Source organism: Psammomys obesus, unplaced genomic scaffold (assembly GCF_907164565.1).
Source record: "Psammomys obesus unplaced genomic scaffold, mPsaObe1.curated_primary_1811, whole genome shotgun sequence".
In the NCBI taxonomy this organism is placed as follows: Eukaryota; Metazoa; Chordata; class Mammalia; order Rodentia; family Muridae; genus Psammomys; species Psammomys obesus.
Window position 1 is genome coordinate 5,119,270 of NW_026596091.1, and position 21,029 is coordinate 5,140,298.

At 38.7% G+C, this 21,029-nt stretch overlaps 1 protein-coding gene across 6 annotated transcripts in view; it reads right to left on the reverse strand.

Moving 5' to 3' along the window:
• Parpbp (PARP1 binding protein) overlaps positions 1–21,029 on the reverse strand; it is a 54,897-nt gene that overhangs the window by 27,017 nt on the left and 6,851 nt on the right. For 5 of the 6 annotated variants that reach the window (XM_055627943.1, XM_055627945.1, XM_055627944.1 and 2 more), the window contains 2 exons: positions 13,085–13,315; positions 9,326–9,430 (listed from right to left, as the gene is read on the reverse strand). In XM_055627943.1, the coding sequence (XP_055483918.1) occupies positions 9,326–9,430; positions 13,085–13,315 (336 nt within the window). Of the gene's footprint in view, positions 1–9,325; positions 9,431–11,469; positions 11,881–13,084; positions 13,316–21,029 lie in introns of those variants that run through there. The other variant, XM_055627947.1, reaches the window with a different exon arrangement.

The following is a 21,029-nucleotide window of genomic DNA, read 5'->3' on the forward strand; positions in this document are numbered from 1 at the left end:
CCTCCTCCACTGCTGGTGGGAATGTAAACTGATACAACCACTCTGGAAATCTATCTGGCGCTTTCTAAGACAATTAGGAATAGTGCTTCCTCAAGACCCAGCTATACCACTGCTAGGTATATACCCAAAGTTTGCTCAAGTACACAAAAGAGATATTTGCTCAATCATGTTTATAGCTGCTTTATTTGTAATAGCCAGAACCTGGAAACAACCCAGATGTCCATCAACGGAGGAATGGATACAGAAATTGTGGTATTTTTACACAATGGAATACTACTCAGCAATCAAAAAGGAGGAAATCATGAAATTTGCAGGCAAATGGTGGGACCTAGAAAAGATCATCCTGAGTGAAATATCCCAGAAGGAGAAAGGAGCTATAGTTATCTCCACAAAACCTGCATGGTACATTTCAAGATGCATGAAGGTGAGACACATAAGATTTCCACACCTACCTGAGGAATTATTGACAGTTAATGGCTGCTAAGGTCAGACAAGCGATTTCCCTTCAGAAGTATATTCCCTGGTAAATAACTATGAATGTCTACTAGGCTATTTTTTTTTAAATGCATGAAATTAGAAGGATATACAGAGGAGAGGGAAGATTCTAGATAGAGTTGGAGGTTAAGACAGAAGAGTAGAAATGAATATTATTGAATGTATTAGTGGTTAGAATGATAATCCTACCCCAACTCCACTCCCAGCTTATACATTAGAATATTTGAACCCCAGTTGGTGGAAACATTTTAAAAGGATTAGGACATGTGGCCTTGTTGGAGGTGTGTCACTGGAGGGTGGGCTTTGATGTTTCAAAAGCCCACACCATTGCCAGTTAGCTCTCTCTGCCTCCTAAACATATAAGCTCTCAGCCACTACTCCAGCACCATGCCTGCCTATGTCCATACTCCTTGTCATGACGGTAATGGGATTCGTCCTCTGGCACTAAAAAAGGTCCCCACTAAAACTAAAAGTCCCCACTAAACACTTTCTTCTATAAGTCACCACTGTCATAGTATTTCTTCACAGCAATAGGACACTAATTCAAAGAGCATATATAAAATTGTCAGGGAATAAACAAAGTTTATTTTTACTAATTTGTGTTGGTTCTGCCTAACCACATTAAAATTTTTTGAATCACAAAAGAAAATTTGATTCTCGGTCATACGCCCTTCCCTCTTCTTCTCCCAGTCCTACCTTCCCTCCCGCATTTCCTCTCCCCTATTCCTCAGAAGAGAGGAGCCCCCTTCCCAGACACTCCAGCTCATCTATTCACATGAGGAATGAGTTTGTCTTATTCCCCTATAGCCTGGTAGGAAAATTCCATCAGCGAAAAGTGATCAAAAAGCCGGCAGCATAGTCCGTATCAGAGACATCACCTACTAATTAGTGGGCCGACATGATGCCTAAGATGGCCATCAGACTTATCTTCTTGGGGTCTGTGCATCGTAGTATGTCTATCCTGTATTATATGACTAAAATCTGCTTATAAGTGAGTATATGCCATATGTGTCTTTCTGGGTCTGTGTTACCTCAATCAGGATGATCTTTTCTAGTTCCAACCATTTGTCTGCAAATTTCATGATTTCATTGTTTTTAATGGTTAACTTGTGTATTCCATTGTGTAAATGTACCACAGTTTCTTTACCATTCTTCAGTTGAGGGACATGGCTAAGATCAACAACTCAAATGACAACACATGCTGGCAAAGATGTGGAGGAAGGGGAACACTCCTCCACTGCTAGTGGGAGTGAAAACTTGTATAACCACTTTGGAAATCAATCTGGCACTTTCTGAGAAAACTGGGAATAGCCATACCTCTAGACCCAGCTATACCACTCCTAGACATACACCCAAAAGATGTACCACCATACAGCAAGGACTTCGCTCAACCACCTTCATAGCAGCTTTATTCATTAATAGCCAGAAACTGGAAACAACCTAGATGTTAACCTACAATTTAAAAGAAATTTTAAAGACAACACACCTTTGGATTATTAAAATGTGCAAATGTAAAATAATTATTGGACTGGAGCAGTCATGATTAATTAAAAAAAATTTAATCAGTGCCCCCTTCACTCGGTGGCTCAAGTCTATAATTCCCAGCATGTGGGAGGCTGAGACAGGAAGATTACTAGACATTGCAAGGCAGGTTGAATTATATAATAAATTCCTGGACAGCCTGAGCTAGTATGTGAAACCCTGCCTCACAAAAACAAAAATTAAACAAAATACTATACAGGAAAGTAAAGGTTGCTGAAATTATAGACTTTAGATAAAATATTAACAAAACTAGGGCCAGGCAGTAGCACCTGCCTTTAATCTCAGCATTCAGGAGACTGAATCAAGCAGATCTCTAAAAATGAGGCAAGCCTGGCTTATATATCTTTCAAAGTTAACCAGGATTACTAGACCCTTTTCAAAAACAAACAACAAAAAGAACAGATTCAGAAAATGTAAGAATACAAAGCCCAAAGATAAACCCCAAAATGGAGGTAAGGGACACCTGAGTATAATACATGTTCACGTCAGGATTGGCTCAACTGACCTGGCTAGCTGGGCCCCTCTTCCCTCACCTGCCTGCTTGACTGAAATGAGCCACCCCATCAAGAGTATAAGCCATAAGTGTAAGGCACTCTCTGGCTGAGAAACTACTAGCAACTAATGGCTGCTTGGGAAGAGAGGGTAAGTTGTCTTCAGGGATGCAACTCCTAAAAGGCTACCCATGCTCAGATGGTCTTACACCCATGTTCATACAGGCAGCACTATGTAGACTCGGTAGATTTATATATATATATATATATATATACATATATATGCATATATGTGTGTGTGTATTGTGTATATTATATATATATATATATATATATATATATATATATATATATATATACATATAAAGTAGAAATGGGGGCTAGGAGGAATTAGAGAAGGGATAGAAGATAGATTTGATCGAAGTAAATTATGTGTCTATTTTGCACATAATATAGTTTGATCGTGTGTGTGTGTGTGTGTGTGTGTGTGTGTGCGCGCACACACACACACACACAGCCAAACTTCAAGCTTCCACATCTACAACTTGCTCTTTAAGGCTTACAAGTTTCATTTCTCTGATCTATTCTGCTGGGCACATACTGGGAAAAGTATCTTGGTGTCCTCACATGGAAAGCTTCTTAAAGCTCTGACTGCAGCGGGACCTTCATCCCTCTCATTATGGTCAGATAAAATGGCAGTTATGGTTTCTGTGTCCTTGTATGTGCAAGTGAGTTTTTACAAGGCTCCTTGGGAAAGCAGTCCACAAACACAGTCATGACAACCAGAAGCAAGACCCTAAATTGAAAAATTCCACAAGACTAAAGCTTAGGCAAGACACCAAAAGGTGAGCGTATTGTTCAGTTTGCTTAAACCATCAATTCTGTCCATATTACTCGCAGTTTCTGGGAGCTGGGCATCTTCTATTAATTTCTTGACTGCTTCACTCTTATTTTATTCTACTATAATCCTTGCTGAGATACAAATACGCAACCTTAATTTGAAGTCAGAGTTTTTTTCTTTTTTTCTTTTAATTTTTATTAATTATACTTTATTCACTTTGTATCCCCCCCATAAACCCCTCCCTCCTACCCTCTTAATCCCACCTTCCCTCCTCCTTTTCCACACATGCCCCTCCCCAAGTCCACTGATAGGGGAGGTCTTCCTCTCCTTCCTTCTGATCCTAGTCTATCAGATCTCATCAGGAGTGGCTGCCTTGTCATCTTCTGTGCCTGGTAAGACTGCTCCCCCCTCAGGGGAGGTAATCAAAGAGCAGCCAATCAGTTTATGTCAGAGGCAGTCCCTGTTCCCATTACTGTGGAACCCACTTAGACACTGAACTGCAATGGGCTACATCTGTGCAGGGGTTCTAGGTTATCTCCATGCATGGTACTTGGTTGGAGTATGAGTCTCTGGAAAGACCCCTGTATTCAAATTTTCTGGTTCTGTTGTTCTCCTTGTGGAGCTCCTGTCCTCTCCAGATCTTACTATTTCCCACTTCATGTTTGTAGCAGCTTTATTTGTAATAGCCAGAACCTGGAAACAACCCAGATGCCCCTCAACTGAAGAATGGATACAGAAATTGTGGTACTTCTACACAATGGAATATTACTCAGCAATGAAAAACAAGAAAATCATGAATGCAGGTAAATGGTGGGAAGTGGAAAGGATCATCCTGAGTGAGGTGTCCCAGAAACAGAAAGACACACACGGTATATACTCACTCATATAGACATATAATATAGGATAAACCTACTAAAATCTGTACACCTACAGAAACTAATCAAGAGGGAGGACTCTGGCTAAAATGCTCAATCCCCATCCCAAAAGGCAAAGAGGATGGACATCAGAAGAAGAAGAAAACAGGAAACAGGTTAGGAGCCTGCCACAGAGGGCCTCTGAAAGGCTCTGCCCTGCAGACTATCAAAGCAGATGCTGAGACTTATGGCCAACTGTTGGGCAGAGTACATGGAATCTTATGAAGTCAGAATTTTTAAACAAAAAAAAAATTTACTTGCTTTCTTTGCTGATAACTTTCCTCACTAACACATAAATGCTTGTGTAGAATGACAAAACAGCAGACTAGAACTAATAGGCTGACAGAACTTTTTATTGGCTTGACAACCTGCCGAGAGAACCTTTCTGTATATTCTACTTTTTTTATCTCAGACTTTTTAAAGCAATAGTTTTAACACTTTTCCAGAAAAAAAAATAAGATAAGATAAAATAAGAAAATAAAGAGTCTTTCTTAAATTCATCCATCTTACTCTTCCACATAATGACTTTTGATGTTCTATTAGCAAATAAATTTGTTAATCAGAATATAGTTTTGCAAGACTGCATCCCCAAAAGTCACTCTAGAATTTTAAGTATACTGGTTTTAAAAGCACCTTGTGAGTCAAGCACACACCTAAAAAAGCCCCTAGAAAGGATACAAGGTACTCAAAGAGAAAAGGAGGGAGCTGATGTCAGCAAGGATGGGAACAGCTCTGCAAAACAAGACATGCCAAATCAGAGCCGGCATGCTCAGCTGCAGGTTCTGAAGATGCCAAGTCAAATGTGTACTCTTCTGATAACTCTACTTTTGGTGGCTGTAGTGTATATAAAGGTATTTTTCATATCAAGTTTTATAAAAAGCATCCTGTTTTTACTGGGGTATGCGAGCATGTGCTTGCACGTGTTCGTGTATGTGTGACAGAGGAAGAGAGGGAGAGTTTTGTTTTAAGCTATATGCAAGCACACAGAACACACTTCACTGTTGTGGCAGAGGGAGGATGTGTTCCTAACAGAATGTTTCCAAAGCCAGACTGATGTGCAGACTTCTGGCTAGTACTAACACTGTCTCTTGACTCTCACTTGGCACAAGTTCCTCACAGAACTTTTTTTATGTTTTCTTCCTTCTTCCCCCATCAACATAGAACTTCATTGAAAGCAGACACCTGATTGGGCCTGATCCCTAAAACTGGCTTTGGTAATGTGTCAGAGACGGTGAGACGGTGCTCCTCCCAAGCACAGTGGGTCTTTCTCCGTACTGTCATCTTCAGACTGCCATTTTCTTTTCTTTTTTCTTTTTTTACTCTTCATGTATATATATATATATATATATATATATATATATATATAAATTAGTTTATTCACTTTGTATCTCCCCTGTACCTCCCTCTCTCCTCCCTTCCCAATCCTACTCTCCCTCTTCCCCACCTGTGTCCTTCTCCCAGTCCACTGAAAAGGGAGGTCTTCCCTTTCCCTTTGATCCTAGTCTATCAGGTCTCATCAGGAGTGGCTGCATTGTCTTCTCCTGTGGACTGGTAAGGCTGCTCCCCCCTCAGGGGGAGGTGATCAAAGAGCAGGCCAATCAGTTCATGTCAGAGACAGTCCCTATCCCCATTGTCAGTCTGACAATTGGGAAGCTTAGTGTGGAACAGTTGGCCCTCACTCAGCTGTTCAGAGAATTAAATGAAGCCTTCATCAGACTTTACAGAAGCTTTCTAACCTTTTCACACAAAAGGGAGGATAAAAGTAGCATGCAGTTAATGATTGCCTATGTTCTTCATGAAATTTCATGATTATAGGAAGTATATTTAAGAAGTGAAATATAGTTCAGCTTAGAACAAAACAGAAAAAGAAAATATAACTTAAGAAAGAAGCTACCATTTATACAATGAAGTGAGTTGTGTTTGTGGTTTGGTGTGGTGTGGTTTGGTTTTGTGTTTGGGATCGAGTCTGGATCTCAAACCCAGGCCAGGCACAGGTGAAGCGCAGTTCCCACCCTTTGGCCACACCTCAGGTGGTACATCTCACACAATGGAAGACTACTCAGCAAATGGAAGGAAATCATGAAATTTGCAGGCAAATGGTGGGAACTAGAAAAGATCATCCTGACTGAGGTATCCCAGAAGCAGAAAGACATACATGGTATAGACTCACTTATAAGTGGATACTAGATATATAATACAGGATAAACATACTAAAATCTGTACACCTAAAGAAGCTAAACAAGGAGGAGGACCCAGGGTAAGAGGATCAATCCTCACTTAGAAAGACAAAGGAGAAGGACATTGGAAGACGGAGAAAACAAGTAACAGGACAGGAGCCTACCTCTGAGGGCCTCTGAAAGACTCTACCTAGCAGTGTATCAAAGCAGTGTATCAAAACTGTCTCTGATATGAACTCAGTGGCTGGCTCTTTGACCACCCCTTACCCCTGAGGGAGGAGCAGCCTTGCCAGGATACAGAGGAGGACATTGCAGCCAGTCCTGATGAGACCTGATAAGCTAGGGTCAGATGGAAGGGGAGGAAGACCTCCCCTATAGGTGGACTTGAGGAGGGGAATGAGAGGAGATGAGGGAGGGAGGGTAAGATTGAGAGGGGATGAGGGAGGGAGCTACAGCTGGAATGCAAAGTGAATAAACTGTAATTAATGTAAAAAATAAAAATTTAATTAAAAAAACTGCAAACACTGCCAGTTTAACAGCAGGCTGTCAAATAATAAATGTGCTTGCTTTGGAGGAGATATTCTTTTGATTTTCTATACTGGAGTTATAGGACTGATAATAAAAATAATATTCGTTCTAAAAAAAACAGAAACTATATGGGTACAGTGAAACCCCATCACTTCCTGAATACTGTAACCCCTTAGCTAGCCTTTCAGGAGACTGATTTATATCTTTAAGTCAAAATAATAAGAGTTCTCATCTTTTCATATACAAGCCATTCCTCTTTCTTGAAACAGCATAACAACAATTACTGTGTCTTCCTTACAGAGTACTTAAGAGAGAACAGACACACTGGGCTACAGAGGTAGGTACTTGCTTGCTATCAAACATGACATCCTAAGTTTGATCTCCAGATCACACATGGTGGTAAATGGGAGCCAACTCCTACAAGCTGTCCTCTGACATCCACAAGCATGTAGAGCGCACGTGCGCGCGCGCACACACACACACACAAACACACACACACAGAGTGAGAGATACAAATACACAGCTTTTAAAAGAAATATCATAGACAAGATCTGTAAGACAATACTCTGTTTTCATTTGATATACAGGAATATACTCAAGAGAAAAGTTATAAAATCACCCCCCCAAAAAAAAACAAACAAACAAACTTGTATTCTGGACAGGAAACATTCATGGTAGGACTGGGTTTACACACACACACACACAGACACATATACCAGAAGCGAGAAAATACTCAAAAAATATCATAGGACACATGAAAAAAAGACACTGGACCTACCCTAATGGCGCACCTTCAATTTTAGCGTTAAAAGTATAGCAACTTTTAGAGCACTGAAGAAACAAAGACAAATTGAAAATTTATCTAAATTACATCTTCTGTAGCTCTATCACATCAGCTCCTAGGTTGGTAAAGAGGTTTAGGCAATGACAGTCACAATTTTAGACAACTGTATTTACCGCATTAGACAAGAGAAAGCTTTGGGTGACTGGAGGTAATTAAGACATTACAAATTAAAAACTCAGGGTTCTACAAATGCTGAAAAACAGTTGACTCAGGCAAGGATCATCACTGCATGCATTTAAAAAATCCATTAGGTATAACATTGCTGGGAAACAGGACCGTTAACGGGGTGCCAGAGGTCTTTGGGGATGACTGCAAAGGGGAAACCAAATTATATATATTAGAGAGATCTGCCAGTTCAGGATAACCTGAATTTCTGTTTTTGAATATGATACAAACAGGAAATATTCCTTATCAGTCTGGTGTATCTTTTTAGAAAATATTAACACTAAACCTTAAATTACAGCTTTATTAGGGATACAACCAATAGAGGAACAAGTTAAAGAACAACAAAGGAAGAGAAAGAAAATTAGGAAATCCTTAGAGATTAAAACAGTCAACAGAGACACATAACTATTTTAAGAACACATGGAGAGATCAGACATTGTGCTTATCCTTTACTTTCAGGAAATGCATGCTGAGGAATTTCAGGCATACATATGGCACAGGATTTGGTAACCTTTAAATAAGACAAGGGAGAAAAAAAGGAAACATAGAAAAAATAAAGTGCATCATTAAATCTAGGAAACAAGCAAGCATGTAGTTGGAAGAAATGACAAAGTCTGGTCTTTAAGATGCAATCTGCTTGACACAAGGCTTTCAGAAGAATCTACCCGATGTTTCCCGAAAAACAGAGAGAGGGAGTCACCAAGAGTGTTAACTTTATTAGAGTAGATGGCCATGAAAGCAGGATTTCAAAATACTTCAATAAAGTTTTACTGACTTTGCCAACATTCTTAAAACTCTAATCAATGGTGATTCTACTAAGCATAGAACTTTCATAAACATAGTTCATGGTTAGTTGAGGAATAGGTACCTAGCATAATATTCATGAAAGATAAACCTCATTATGAAGCCTGTACCTGGGGCTAATTTTGAGTAGTTGTGAACAATATATACTGCCAAAGAACACTATCAGTTATGTAACAATCATCTCAAGAATCAATCATCTGAAACAACAGAGGTCAGCTTTACTTAATAGAAAGTTTCAAACAAACAAACAAACCTGACAACCTAAAACTTAACCATGTCTCTGGCACTTGAATTATGCCTGTTTGTTCAGTGCCGATTGGTTACCGTGGCCCAAACCATGAGGACATGGATTAGAATTATACTTTTGTCAATCCCAAAGCATTATCCTTTGAAAATGCCACTTTATTTAAACAGCTCAACAACTTGGAAAAATGAAAGATAAGACAGTGATAAACCCCACCACACCGCCACGTGTGACCGCAGGGTCACATCCTGCTTTAATCGACTCGCAATGTTATCAGTACCTGTTCATCGTTCTGGGTGCATTTCACTGGTGATGCTGGTATATGAGGATTAATTTCATCATTTACCGAAAGCTCTGAGCCAGACAGAAAATCCCGTATTTGAATCTGCAGGCGATATACAGTATAATAAAAGTACAGGAAACAGAATACTATACTACATGAAACTCTGCACATTAAGTGTCACGGACGTTCCAGGGCAAAGGATTGCTCGATGTTTGTGAACAGTTATAAATAAGCACAACATTTTCTTCTACGTACTTTTGCATATTTTCACAAATTCTTTTAAACTGAATGATAAACAATTACCACAGTTGGGAAGGAACATTTTATTTCATCTTTTGTTAAATATAAACATATCTAAATTATAATTAATAAATAAGATATTTTATTAAATTTAAGAATCCAGGAATTTTATGTCATGTCTGTTTATGTATCTTTTCATCACTATACCTGTAACTTAAACCCTAATCATCAGAAGACCACAATTTCTCTTTAGCTAACAATACTATTTATTATGACAACTATATTATTTAATTATACCCTCAGGTATTTTCTCTTCTGGGGAAACTCCTAGAATTTTCATGTCAAGTCCTCTAAATTTACTGTTTACTAGGATACTAATTTTTTTACATCAAGCCTGCTGTACTGGGAAATCTTTCCACATATTTTTCTCCAAGTTGTCACAAAAACAGCTTATTTTCACAAAAATTAGGAATTACTTATAAGTATTTGCCTTTATATAATTACATAATGTTTTTGGTTTTTTTATATTTTCATGTTTTATTTAAAAATTTAGCTAATTTATCCTTTGTTTAAATTTTTTTGCTTTTTGTCTTTCAAGACAGAATCTCTCTGTGTTTAGTCTTGGCTGTCCTATACTTACTTTGTAGACCAGGCTAGCCTCAAATCCACAGAGATCCGCCTGCCTCTGCCTCCCAAAACTGGTACTTTTATAACCTATTAGTAATTATAAGAAAAATAAAATGAGCCAAGTGAATAGTCCGTTTACAGAGGAAGTTCATAAAGTTACAAATGCTGAGCCATCTGACACAATAACTTCTTCCCCTCCTAGAAGTGGGGAAGATGAACGACTGCTCTATCCCAGTGACCACTGCTGTCAGCCTACATCTAACCATCCGCAGCCGCTCTCCAGATTTTTCTGAAGGCTGGTAACCCTCCCAAAAAATGCTTCTAATTCTGACACAAACTGGAAGAAATACTTTCCATCCAACCTCAAGCTTAAAATTAAACCTTCTCACCTGCCTCTTGGAACTTCTTAGACCTTATATGCCCTTATCTAGTGTATACTGTTTTTCCAGCCCAGTTTTCAGGTTCCCCCGTGACTGAACGGACTCCACTCTAGCTTCTCTAAGAGAAGCCAGCACACATGCCCCTGCACCTGAAGAAGGGGTAGGGTAAAACAGGAGGCAAAGGTGGGAGTGGAAAGTAAGAGTGCTTACAGTTTTACAATAAAAAAACAAACTTTTTTAATAAAGTGGGTGGTACAAACATTCGTAAGGGTAATACCAGCTTTATATTTAGTGGCCACGTGTCCAAAGAAACAAAGGCCCTGTGTGGACCTCGGGGGAGGCCTCTGGCTGGTCTTCTGTGTTAACCTGGGTCACTGGTTTCTTATTCTCAGTTTCAACAGTGAGGCGGTGCCATGTGGCTTCCTCAAGGTTTTGGAGCAGGTGACTTTCCCACTGCCTCACCCGCTCCATGGCAGCTGCCATCTTCATGGGGTCTCGCTTTCTCCCGCGGGTTTTGTGAAGAACCTTCGGCAGCGGTGAGCTTCGACACCCGACTGCTGCGAGAGACTGTCGCTTCTGCGGTAGCTGTCTGACCAATGAGGCTAACACGAACGGAGCCTCCCCAGGAGCCGAGAGGTCCCGGCACAGCCTTAACTGCTCATGGGACCACTTGGGCTTCTTTTTCCTAGAGGCAGCTGCGGTGCTGACCTCTGTCGCAAGGACGGGGATGTCCTGGGAAAGGTATGAAGACGTTAGGAGTCCATCTTCCATAGTCCGTTCACAAAGGTTCAGGGCATCTCCTACAGGCCTCTGGCTACAGCTCAGAGTAGCTTCCTCACGAGTCCTGCGTTGTGGGAGTTTTCTTAAGCGTGGTCTCATCAGGAAAAATAGAGCTCTCCCAACTGGAGTTCAAGGTAGAAAGGCGCGCCGCAGTGCCCTTCTTGCAGCTGGGACGGTTGGAGCACGTGTGCTAACATCCCTACGTCATCACACGGCGTCCCCAGCAAGCATGTCTTCTTTGTTAGGTAAGATCTAGCAGGTCTTGTGCTTACGTGTTATCCGTGCATTTCTGTAAGCACTTGATATTTCTGTGTATCCGAGGTGTTACTCTCCCTCCAACAGCTCTTTCTTAGGAATGTGTTGCCAGTTGACTTAGCGCCCTCTGGCTGATGGTGATCCCTGGCTGGGATGTAGTTTCTGTTGATTAGCTCTTTGGTACTCACTCTGAAATGGTATTTCTACAAGTCAAGGTCTCTGTGCTTCTCTGTGCAGCCTTAAAGTAACAACAAGGCTGCCAGTTACCTGCTGAAGCCAAGGAAATCTTCATGTTCTCCCATGCCAACAAAGAAGCAGTACAACTACTTCTGGACTAGAGAGACAGAGAACCCTGCCAGACCACAGATGACATTTGTTGATCTCGCCCGGAGGGTCCACAGATCCCTGTGCCTAAGTTCTGACACGAATGTTTCTACTGGTCATAGGGCTCTGATGGTGGTCCAGACACTTGCAGTTCTTTTTATGTGAAACCCAACTCTGCCCCAAATCTCTCTCCTTGATATTCCAGCTAGAATCCAAAGCCTTGTAAGCTCCCAGATAGAGAAGAATTATAAACTAGGGAGTAAAGGTTCAAGTTACCATGTTTCCAGAACCACCTCATCTTTGTTTATCTTAATTCCCAATAATCTCTGCATTAGTTAAAATACAACAGACAAGAGAAAAAGCAACTGTTGTGAGGATTCAAGAGCATGAAGATCAGTACTATTCAGGATATTTTGATATGTAACTTTAAACACATAGCATAAATTAATTTGGGTTACATTTAATATGCTTTTGAAAAATCAACCCAGACATGCATTTTTCTGTACAATTTTGTTGTTAGTGGAGATTTCCTTGGAGAAAACACTAGTATCAGAGAGTAAGATGTTAGAATTCCAGAGTTTTCTCCATGAACTGCCATCTTGGCATCTTGGTTTGATTTTTGGGGTTCTGTAGAGACCTGATAACATGTACAGTCTCCCACACAGACAGCCTGGAAAGCAACCTTGACTGCTCCATTCACTCAATGAGGACATGTGTTAGAGAACACATTCCCCTGGGCATGGAAAAGCACATGATGAAAACAGTGTGCCCAACATTTCAGGCTTTTTTTTTTTTTTAATTCCTACAACTCAGTGCTTACATGAAATTAGCTCTGTACATTAACTATGTAAGGGCTAGTAAAAAAAAAAAAAAAAAAAATCTGGCATTTGGAACTTCTTTGCCAAATTTTCATCCATTAAGAAAAATGTTCTTATATAAAAGAACAATATCACAAGCCCAATAAAACTCATCAAAATTATTTCTAAAAAATATCAACTTATATTTTTGTGTCTACCTGTGCTTTACTACTGAAAACAAAGACTATATTATCTGCCTTCCACCATATTTTTAAGACTAATAACTCTATAGTTTAAAATAATTTAGCTAAACTTTAATTTGATTAAAGTAGAATTATTTTTAGAATACTTACAGAGGTTATCATGTTATTCTCACAAGTAGAGGTCAAGATGCTACATTTTTTATAAACATCAATCAGATCTAGCATATTACTATTCTTCAAGAAATCATCATATGTTTTCTTAATGTCTTCATAGTGGTCAACCACTTTCATACTCTCAATGGGCAAGTTCAGTTTCTCATGTAAGAAGTATTTCCATGTCAGTAAGACATCACTGAGACAGACTGTAAATTCTCCACTGTGCTGAAAGAAATGAAGGAACAAAAACAGATAAATTTGAATACTTAATGCTTGGAGGTCGAATTATCTAGTAGCTTTTGATTGATTCGAGAAATAAAAATAGCATGTTGTTAAAATAAACAAAAAATTTTGATAATGTGATAAAATATAATCAAATAGGCAGATGAAATTTTAGTAAATGGAGTTGGGCATGGTGGAGTACACCTTTAATGACAAGACTTGGGAGGCTGAGGATAGACTGGTCTGTAAGCTCAAGGTCAGCCAGGTAACAGAGAAACCATGTTTTGAAAAACAAGAAACTGAGTTAGAAAAGGAGAAAGAGGGGAAGAGAGGGAAAATCAGGTGCAAGGAGAGCAGGGATATAGGTGAGAGGGCTGGGATCTCTGTAACAAGGTGGATACCTGTGATGGGGAGGCTGCTGGGAAGATGTGGGGGTGACCCTAGCTGTGACTCAAAGCAGTAGGGGTTACTGAGACTAAAGTGGACACATCCTCTGTGGAGGGAAGAGACAGCAACCTACCCACAAAACTCTCAACCCCAAATATATCCTGCCTACAAGATGTGCAGGGATAAAAGATGGAACAGAGATGGAAGGAAATGGTCAACCAATGGCCCAACTTGAGATTCACCCCCCTGACACTATTAGTGATACTCTGCTATGCTTGTGATAGGAGCCTAACATAACTGTCTTCTTAGAGGCTTCATCCAGCAGCTGATGGAAACAGATGCAGAGAGCCACCACCAAACATTAGGCAGAACTCAGAGAGTCTTGTGGAAGAGTTAGAGGAAGGATTGAGGAGCTGGAGGGGTCAAGGACATCACACAAAGACCTACATAGCCAACTTACCTGGGCTTATATGGGAGACTAAACCAATAACCAAAGAGCACTCATAGACTGGTCTTAGGCCCCTTATACATATGAAATTTATGGGCTGCTTGGTCCTCAAGTGGACCCCCTAACAATTTGAGCAAGTTGTGTCTGACTTGGACTCTGTCTCTGTCTGGATCCCATTTCCCTAGAAGGGCTGCCTTGTCTTGCCTTAGGGAAAGGGGAGGCACTTAGTCCTGATGCGACTTGATATTCCAGGGTGGGCTGGTACCCCCAGGTGGGGTGAGGAGTACCAGAAAAGAGAATGGGAAGGTGGGACTGGGAGGAGAGGAAGGAGTGGGATTGCAATGGGAATGTAAGATAAGCAAATAAATAAATAGAAAAAAGAGAAAGAAAATTTTGATAAATGTATAATCGTTTCATCTCTTGAATTCCACTGTATCTTTTACTCAAAGTAAAAGGATAAACTGGACTTAGCTAAAGAGTTTTTAATCTCTTTATATTCTCAAGGCCATGAAGAAGTCCCATATAACAAAATATATTCCAAGTACTGGCTTTAATATTCAGTCTTAATATTCACGCTATTATTATTATGACTTATATCCATTTCCTTACTTTTACAGAGAAATAAAAGTTTTGGTGCAGACCTCCGAATCTGGAAAGATTTTTGTTCGTTTCTGGTCCCAACTACACAAAACTAATGAGTACGTGCTAAAGCGCCAAATTATGCTGCTTTCTATGAGTACTCGGATGCTATGGAGCAGACAAATCTCTTCTTTTACTTCTTGGTTTCTGTTTTTCCTGAAAGAAACCAAAAGATTGTGATCTGACTGCACTAACATGTAGTTGATGAGGGACTCAACAGCATTACTGATGTGATTTCCTCTCAGTATAAAAGCTTTCCTTAAAGTATCTCCCTGGGTAGCCACATGATACATTTTCGGTGGACATGCTAAAGATTTGCTTTTTATTCAATGCATCCTTCAAGCATATTAATATGTAAGATATTAATAATGGTGACATCCAAAAAGCACCAGCTTTAACTCATTAAAAAATTCTAACTTCTCATTTTCAATTCACCATGAAAAACGATTATGTTTTAGCATTTGTATATGAGTCTGTGAAGTGTGTGCTGCCTTCCGTAGTTAAGTTTCTTACAGTTTCTGCTAACACTAACACTTTTAGAGTAGTCCCATTTAAAATGGATAGGTATTTAAGTAGTTAGCAACTATTATAAAACACGAATGATATTAAAAAAATCAATACATCTAAAATGTATATTTTTAACATATTTGAATTATTAAAAATCTGTATCTTTGTCTTTTATGATAATCAGTCATGTATGTTATTTGAGATCCAGATTTAAAACATGCTTAAGAGCCCCCTCCTCCACCAGATGACACCCTGGCACACAGGTCCCCAGATAAGATCCCACTTGCAGACCACCAACACTCCGCCAGCATCCTTCCAATCTACCTCCTCTTCTCACCACTATATCCTGGCCCACACCTCCAATGGAAGCCCCTGTTCCACCAGAGGCCACAAAAGCACCCAGTATCTTAGAACCCCCAGCAGGCTGCCAGAACTCCAGACCCCAACACAGGCAAACACCTTTTATTCAACCACAGGCCACTCCAGCCAGAATAGCAGACAGGAATCAGAACAAACAAACAGAACCAAAAACAAACAAACAAACAAACACCCATCCAACAAAGACAAACTCAGAACTCACCATCTTTACCTGTAATTATGTCAAACCCAGATGCCTAGGTGGCAGTTTAGGAATACAATTGAAAACAGCCAGGGCAGAATGTCACCACCAGAGGTTATCCATTCTGCTACAGCAGGCCCTGAAAATTCCAACACAGCTGACGTTCAAGAAAATGACCTTAACACCAACTTTATAAAGATGATAGAAGTTCTTAAAGAGGAAATGAATAAATCTCATAAAGAAATCAAAGAAAAAACAAACAAAAAATTGGAAGAAATGAATAAATCCCTTCAAAAAAGCCAAGGGGGTGTAAAAAAAACAACTAGAAGTGGAATTTTCTGGATTCTTTGAAAACTCAGTCGTGCCATGTGAACACATTTTTGTTTTGGTTCCCAGTGTGAGGTGTGGAAATATTCCTCCTCCCATACACAGAAAATAGCCCCTAGAAAACAGCCCCTGTGAAAAAGTGCATGATGTTTGTCAGCTGGAAACTACCTTGTGTGAGGGGCATGGTTTTGTGAGCTGGTATGGACTCTGAGAAGAGATAAAGAGAAGTCACAGACAGCGAGACAACACTGTTACATGGCTGTGCTTTGCAAAGTTTCAGATCCTTCACTGGTCTTCGCAAAGAGAGGAGATGCTCCAGAGAACTTCTCGTGGTGGTTTGGCAGAGTTTTGCCACTTTGGGGGACTTCTGCCCATTTGGGCAAAGTCTTGCCCCTTCTACTAAATTGTTCTGCTGCTGCTGCTGCTGCTGCTGCTGCTGCTGCTGCTGCTGCTGCTGAGACATGTTGCTGCTGCTGCTTTGTTATTATCCTGATGACTGAGTTTGGTAATCCCCAAAGAACGCATCAACTTCTATCAGCAGGAAGTAGTTAAAAGAGGTCTACAGTCCTTTTCCCCACTAATCTCCTAAGCTCAGGGCCTGGGAAGGGTGGTAGAGGTGTTTAAGAACCTTAAATAAAGTAGGTATTAAAAAAAACTCTGGGCTGCAAACCATTGAAGGAAACAAATAAAACTGTCCATGACCTGAAAATGGAAATAAAAGCAATAAACAATCACAAACTGAGGGAATTATGGAAGAAAATTTAGGTAAACAACCAGGCACTATAGATATAAGCATCACCAACAGAATGCAATGGATGGAACAGAGAAACTCAGGCATTGAAATTACAATAGAAGAAATACATCAGTCAAAGAAAACATTATATTAAATCTAACTAATTCCTGACACAAAGCATACAAGAAATATAGGAAACTATGAAAAAACAAACCTAAGAATGATAGAACTAGAAGAAAAACCCCAGCTCAAAGGCCCAGAAAAGTTTTGGCAAAATCATAGAAGAAAATTTTCCTAACCTAAAGAAGGACATGCCTATACAAGAATAAGAATTTAACAGAACACCAAATAGATTCAACCAGAAAAAAAACTCCCCTCATCACACAATAATCGAAACCCTGAACACACCGAAAAAAATATTAAAATCTGCAAAAGAAAAAGGCCAAGCAACATATAAAGGCAAACCTATTAGAATTACACCTAACTTCTCAATGGAGACTCTAAAAGCCAGAAGGGCCTGGACAGATATCCAACAGACTCTGAGACCAAAGATGCCAGCACAGACTACTATATTCAGCAGTATTTTCAATCACCAGAGATGGAAAAAACAAGATATTCCACGACAAAACCAAATCCAAACAATATCTATCCACAAATATAGCCCTACAGAAGGTGCTAGAAGGAAAACTCTCAAGGGGGTTAATTACACCAATGAAAATACAAACAATAAATAATCTCATACCAACAAAAACCAAAGAAGGGAAACATACACACAAATATGCTATCATCACCAATAATAACAACAAAATAGCAGAAATTAACAACAATTGGTTATTGATACCTCTCAATATTAATGCACTCAATTCCTAAATAAAAAGAAACTAAGAGAATGAATGTGAAAACAAGATCTAGCCCTCTCCTGCATATAAGAAATACTCCTCAGCATCAAAGATAGAGATTACCTCACAGTGAAGGATTGAAAAAAGATTTTCCAAGCAACTGGACCTAAGAAACAAGCCATTCTAATATCAACAAAATAGATTTCAAACCAAATGTAATCAAAAGGGATAGGGAAGAACGCTACATATTCATCAAAGGAAAACTCCACCAAGATGGCATTTCTATTCTTAACATCTAAGCCCCAAGCACAAGGACACCAATGTTTGTAAAGGAAATACTACTGTAGCTTAAATCACATATTGACCTTCACTCATTGGCAGTGTGAGGCTTTAATATCCCACTCTCACTAATGATAGTTCATCCAGACTAAAACTAAACAGAGAAATACTGGAGCTAACACATGTTATGAGCCAAAAGGACCTAACAGATATCTACAGAACATTTCATCTAAACACAAAAGAATACACCTCCTTTTCAGCCCCTCCCAGAACATTGTCCAAATTGACAACATATTTGGTCAGAAAGCAAGTCTCAACAGATACAAGAAAATTGAAATAATCTTTGTATCCTATCAGAGCATCACAGATTAAAGCTGAATTTCAACAACGAAAGAAAGTCCATGTAATCATGGAAACTGAACAACTCTCTACTGAATGGCTACAAGATCAAGGCATAAATAAAGAAATTAAAGACTTCCTATAATTCAGTGAAAATAAATGCATAACATACCCAAATTTATGGGACACAATGAAAGCAGTGCTTAAGAGGAAAGGTCATAATTCTAAATGCCTTCATAAAGATACTGGAGAGATCACATACTAGCCACTTACCAGAACCCATGAAAGCTCTAAACCAAAAAAAGCAAATACACCCAAAAAGAATAGATAGCAGGAAATAATCAATCCAAAAGCTAAACCAATAAAATAGAAGCAACAAATCAATGAAACAAAGAGTTGATTCTTCGAGAAAATAAACAGGAAAGACAAACCCTATCTAAACTAACTAAAAGACAGAGGAAAATCTCCAAATTAAGAAAATTGAAATAAGGCTCTGCAATCTATCATACCACCATGAATTAAAGCTGAATTTCAACAACAGAAAACATAGCAACTCATCAAAACTGAACAATTCTCTACTGAAGGATTACTGGGTCAAGGTAAAAATAAAGAGAGAAATTAGACTTTCTACAATTCAACAAAAATGAATGCACACATATCCCAACTTATGAGACACAATGAAAGTGGTGCTAAGAGGAAAATTCATAGCACTAAGTGCTAATATAATGAAATTGGAGCTGGACACAGTGGTGCATGCCTGTAATCCCAGCACTCGGGAGGCAGAGACAGGCAGATGGCTATGAATTCAAGGCCAGCCTGGTCTACAAAGTAAGTCCAGGACAGCCAAGGCTACACAGTGGAGCCCTGTCTTGGAAAAAAAAAAAAAAAATCTCATACTAGTAATTTAATAGTATACCTGAAAGCTCTAGAACAAAAAGAAGCAAACGTACCCAAAAGGAATAGATAGCAGAAAATAAACTGAGAGCTGAAATCAATAACTAGAAACAAAGAGACTACAAAGAATCAAAGAAACCAAGAGTTAGCTCTTTAAGAAAACAACAAGATAGACAAACCCTTACCCAAACTAACTAAAAGACAGAGATGGTATTCAAATTAACAAAATCAGAAACAAAAACAATAGACACCAAGGAAATCAAGGAATCATTAAGTCATACTTCAAAAACCAGTATTCCACCAAATTGGAAAATATAAAATCAATGGATAATTTTCTCAATAGATTCAACTTACCAATGTTAAATCAAGATTAGAAAATAGAAGCAGTCAATAAAAGTCCCCCAAGCAAAAAAAAAAAAAAAAAAAAAAAAAAGGGCCAAGAGGGTTTTAGAAAAAAATTTAAAAAAATTTAAAAAAAAAAAAAAAAAAAAAATTCCAAAAAATTTCCCCAAAAAAAAAAAAAAAAAAAAAAAAAAAGCCAGGGCCAGAGGGATTTAGAGCAAAATTTTATCACACTTTCAAAGAAGAGCTAAAGCCAATATTCCTCAAATTATTCCACAAAATAGAAACAGAATGAACAATGCAAAATTCATTTTACGAGGACATAGTTACCCAAACCACATAAAGACTCAACAAAGAAAGACAATTACAGACCAATTTCCCTCATGAACATAGATGCAAACATACTCAATAAAATACTCAAAAACTGAATCCAAGAACACATCAAAAAACATCATCTATCATGATCAAGTAGGCTTCATCCCAGGGATAAAGACGATTCAACATACGAAAATTTGTCAATATAATCTGCCATATAAACAAACTGAAAATAAAAAAGATTATCTCATTAGATAATGAAAAGTCTTTGACAAAATCCAACACCCCTTCATGTTAAAATTCTCAGAGAGCTCAGCAATACAAGAGACATATGTAAACAAAATAAAGGCTATATACGGAAAGCCAATAGCCAACATCAAGTTAAATGGAGAGAAACTCAAAGCAGTCCCCACTAAAATCAGGAACAAGATAAGACTGTCCATTCTCTTCACATCGATTCAATAGATATGGAGTTCCAGCTGGTGCAATAAGACAACTGAAGGAGATCAAGGGGATTCAAACTGGAAAGGAAGAAGTCGAAGTATTGCTAGTCATAGATGATATATGATAGTATACAAAAGTAATCTCAAAAATTCTACCAGGGAACTCCCTTTGCTGTTAACACCTTTAATGAAGTGGCTGGATACAAGATTAACTAAAAACAAAAAAAATCAGTAGTTGTCCTATACACAAATGACAAACAGCTGAAAAAAAAAATTAGAAAAATAGCACCCTTCACAATAGCCACAAATATAAAATATCTTGGGAAAACTCTAGCCAAAAAAGTGAAAGAGTTGTATGACAAAAAACTTTCAAGTCTCTAAAGAAAGAAATTGAAGATGATATCAGAAGATGGAAAGATTCCCCATGCCATGGATCAGTATGATCATAGTAAAAATGGCCACCCTGCCAAAAGCAATCTACACATTCAACACCATCCCCATCAAAACACAATTTTTACAGACCTTGAAAGGACAATACTCAACTTCTTATGAAAAAATTAAAATCTCAGGCTAAATGAAACAATTTTCTACAATAAAAGAACATCTGGAGATAGCATCATCCCCAATTTCAAGCTATACTACAGAGCTATAGTAATAAAAACTACA